The sequence below is a fragment of the Aplysia californica genome, unplaced genomic scaffold, assembly GCF_000002075.1.
Source record: "Aplysia californica isolate F4 #8 unplaced genomic scaffold, AplCal3.0 scaffold01621, whole genome shotgun sequence".
In the NCBI taxonomy this organism is placed as follows: Eukaryota; Metazoa; Mollusca; class Gastropoda; order Aplysiida; family Aplysiidae; genus Aplysia; species Aplysia californica.
In genome coordinates this window covers 45,485-49,671 of record NW_004798891.1, presented here as the reverse complement: position 1 = coordinate 49,671, position 4,187 = coordinate 45,485, and the positions used below count along the sequence as shown (strand labels likewise).

Here is a 4,187-nt window from a genome sequence, read left to right as displayed (position 1 = left end):
GGGCGGGGTGGAGTTAATTATATAATCGAACCTGTAAACAGAGGTCACCGTGAGAAAAAACAAAGACGCAGACGCACGATTTTACACTGGAGTGCACATTCTTTCCTCGTTTTCTCAGTATTCTCGAACTCTCCAAAACTGTGTTAGAAATGTTAATGTTTTCAATATGCCTTTGTTACTGTAAAATTGTGATGTTCCAAAAAGATCAATGGGTTTCGGGGATCTGAACAAACTGTTTATCGTGCAGATTTTAAAAAACATAAAAATCGGTATGTCCGTCAAAATATAAGACTGTTTGTAAAAAGAAAGGCTACATGAGCCCCGGTCGGACCTCTGCATCATGCACATTGCACGTACGTACTGCATACAAATCTTTGGTACAAATTCGAACGGCGCGTGGTCTTGTGAAGTTTTGTGCCAAGGGGCATTACTCTTTATGAACTAAAGTGTTCAGGATGCTGTCCCTTGTTTTGATAAACTCTAATACTCCGATCAATGCGTTTTTAATTTAATTTGAACAGAATGGATACGAGCGTTCTTTTCTGAGAGCAGCATGATGTATCAATAAGAAGATTACTGAGGAAAAACGGAAGGCATGTTTTAATTTCCAGAAATGGTAGTACTGAAACGTCATCACCTCATATCTTCCAAAGGACAGTGCTGCAATTCTCTTTTCATTTTTACATGAACTCTGTCAATGTTCTCCTTTAGAATATTAAGCTAGGTTAATAGGGTCTTATGCTGCTAAGGAAGAAAAAACAGCAAAGTAAAGTTTAGGCCTCTAAACTTTTTAAAACATAGGAAAACGTATTTTTACTCTCGAAGACGTTCGAGTTTTTTATATAAATTATAGAATCTATGTTGGCCTATAATAATATTATTTATGGTATCGGTCTGAATTCTGTCTAAAAGCATGTCTCTCACTTTTATCAAAATGTTGGCTTTAACCCTGAAGCCACTAAATTATAAACACGAGAGAATTTGCCTGTTGGGGGTAGATCTAAATGCTGACCGGCTCAATTCTAGCGTAAGGAACGCTGGGGTTTCATATTATCACGCTTCAGTTACTGCCATCAAAACATAGCCAGACGTCACTGAAGGGTGGAGTTTTCACGAACAGTTTAAAAAGAAGTGACGCATAATAATATATATTATTTACGAGTATTTACGTGTATTTACGAGTGCCTGTATCTTATCTTTTCAGGATATGTTGCGAAATGCTCTGAAATCGTCACATATTCGTCAAGAAGTATTATTTTCGTTCCGGCTTTTACCTTCGCCGGTCTGTTTTTAGCCTTGAGCAAAGAGTTTGGCCTTGAGACATCTTTTCTCTTGTACTACCACCCCCACGCGCCCCCTTTCCTTAAATAAGAAATATAAACTAAAACGAATATATTACAAAAACAAACAAAAAGGGACAAACACCAAGGAAAAACATGCAAAGAAAGATCCCATGAATATACCTGCACTCGTAGACTTTTTTTTTTTCTTTTAGAAGACAAACACACTTACAGATACATCTATGTAACCTGCACACATTCGGTCCTCTTTCAAAACTTTCTCAGAAGAAAGCGTTCACTTCGACATAGCCCAACCCATGGAACATAAAAAAAGGAAAACAAATTAGTATCGTAAAATAAAAAAACACAATCCAATAACGAATTCATAAATTCAGAATACTCTAAAGAACTGGGGGGGGGGGGGGTTGGGTTGTCCTACAAATTATTCACATACATACATACATACATACACACACACACACACACACACACACACACACACACACACACACACACATACATACATACATACATACATACATACATACCTACCTACCTACCTACCTACCTACCTACCTACCTACCTACATGTTCCCAGTTTCCTTCTGGTACTTTTCATTGAACACATCAGAAAAACTCTATTTGATAAAGTAATTGTACCATCTACGTGCCCGGGGTGGCTTTTAATGTTATAGCATGTTATGTGAAAACTAGCCTCATCTACATGTTATTACATAGATCTCGACTAGATATTTCAGGTCTGGCAAGCGTCATTTGGAATGTGTAATTAGGTGAACGAATAATACGCTATACTTAGGGAAAAGGATCTTTCATTATGGATGCAGAATACAAGCAAACCTGTAGGTAATCGAAAACATTATATCAAGTCTATTAAAATGCCAGTTACCTAAAGAATCTCGTCGAGTATTGATATGAGTGAGTCTTTGATTATGTGACGACAGATATCAAACAGAGAATTCTTGAAACAACGAATAAAGGAATTTTGAATGTAGCTGTAAGACAAACAACAACGAAAATAGAGATAAAAAGAAATCCAACCCGAAAACGCGTTGGGTATACCTGGACGAGAGAGAGACTGACTTTATTGGGAGTTTTTTATCATGAACTCTGAGAAGGGAGCAGGCGTACCGCAAACGCTTCGAAAACACAAGAAGCGGAGACTAGAGATTTGCCGTGAGTTTTCGTACACGTATCAAAAAAGAAAAATTAAGTTAATAAAAGATAAAATCAAATTTATTTTATTTGTTTTCGTGTGTCACCCACAGTGGTAGGTTCATGCAACTTCACAATAACTGACTTGAGCAATCAGTAATTAATTATTCAGCTTAAATTAATCACGTGGAAAAGAGAACTGTACACAGGGGGGGGGGTAAGAAAATAAATTCCTCCTTTTCTAAGCTGTTCCAAAGAGTAAATAAAGAAATTTTGCATTTATCTGTAAAAAAAATTTAAAAATCTAATTATAAGTCTGATTCCAAAGGAAAGAGTATGACTAGTATTTATATATATAACTTATTATAAAACTGACTCGGCAGAAGTACATTTAATATTTCCCTTATTGGGGTACAGCACGTGAGGTCGGTCCTGGGAAGAAAAACGGAAGAACAAAGGGGGACGTTTATAGATTCTATTATTATTATTATTGGCACCACTTCAGATATGTTCAATCATCCAACTGTTCGAACCTTTCAGCCCCTAGATAACAGTGGTTTTAATACCAGTTTTCCAGGGTATCGAGACTGGCGCTGTTGGCACACACGAGGCTACTTATATTACTGTATAAACCAAGCCCTTGAATTGAAGTGCCTTCCGTTGTTATCTTTCTGTGTTCCTAGCTTTCCTTTTTGGCCATAGGCCAACCCGTCGATCTTTTTATTTTATTCAATTACTTTCATGTTCAGCCAGCGAGTTTGTTGAGTTTTTGTTGAGTTTTACGGCTCTAGCAACGTAAATAAGTCATGTATAAACCAACAAATAGAATGGTCACTATAGAGTAGCATACAAAAAAGAAGGAGAGTTATAAAAACAATAGATGTTTCATAGAAAAGGAGAAGCAAACCACGCCAGAGCAACAGCCCAGCTATCCAACCAAATTACCAAATGGCACAATCATTTGTTTTTTTAAATAAATGTTTGTTCGTCTTTTTAGCATAATGAAAATAGTGTGATCGTTTGCGGTTGCGAGCTCCGAAAGACTCTTACTAAAAACACGTCTGATTTTGTAGCAGTGAAACCTGTTGGCGCTTAAATTACCAAAATTGTGTCGATAGTGCCGTAAAACATCTACCCAATCAATCAATCAAAAAACGGTGGGGACTGTATAATTTCAAAAGTTGTTTACGTTCAACGTTTCGTCACTTTGTGTTTCGTCAGGAACATTTTAAAAAATAATAATAATTTGTAGACTTTTCGCATCACCTTTTACCTGCGACTGTTTGCCCCTCCCTCTTCCCCATCCCCAAAGCTTCTGAGCCTGGCACTGCTGGTATGTGGCGTCATCGTGGTCGCTGGCAAAGACATCTACAACTCTCTGCTGGACAAGTTAGAAGACGAGCTCCAGGCTTCGCTTACCAGTGCAGGTGAGTTGTTTGTACAGTGAGCGCTTGTTAGTCTAATACCCAGTGCTCGCTGCAGAAAGTTCCATCAAATCTCTATATTTATGATATAATTTTATACATTCAAGGGCGTCCAGAGTTTACTCCTCGGGGAGGCAAAAGCTACCATATGGCACAATTTTGTTAGGTTTCCCATGTCATAATCGGGTCCAGATGCTTAAGAGCAAGGTCTACAGCCAACAGGAAAGCTACAAGGTGCCACTTGCACTTTGCGGGGTCAGATCTTTTGGTGTTGTTGTTGTTTTTTTTGCGAAACTCCATAGGCCCTAAT

The 4,187-nt window shown here is 37.9% G+C and overlaps 1 protein-coding gene across 1 annotated transcript in view; it reads left to right on the top strand.

The window, feature by feature from the left end:
• Positions 1-3,765: 3,765 nt before the first annotated feature.
• LOC101851557 (tetraspanin-9) overlaps positions 3,766-4,187 on the top strand; it is a gene marked incomplete at its 5' end in the record, with an annotated part of 11,452 nt that continues 11,030 nt past the window's right edge. Inside the window, 1 exon segment of the mRNA XM_013090885.2 lies at positions 3,766-3,880. Within this exon segment, the coding sequence (XP_012946339.1) occupies positions 3,766-3,880 (115 nt within the window).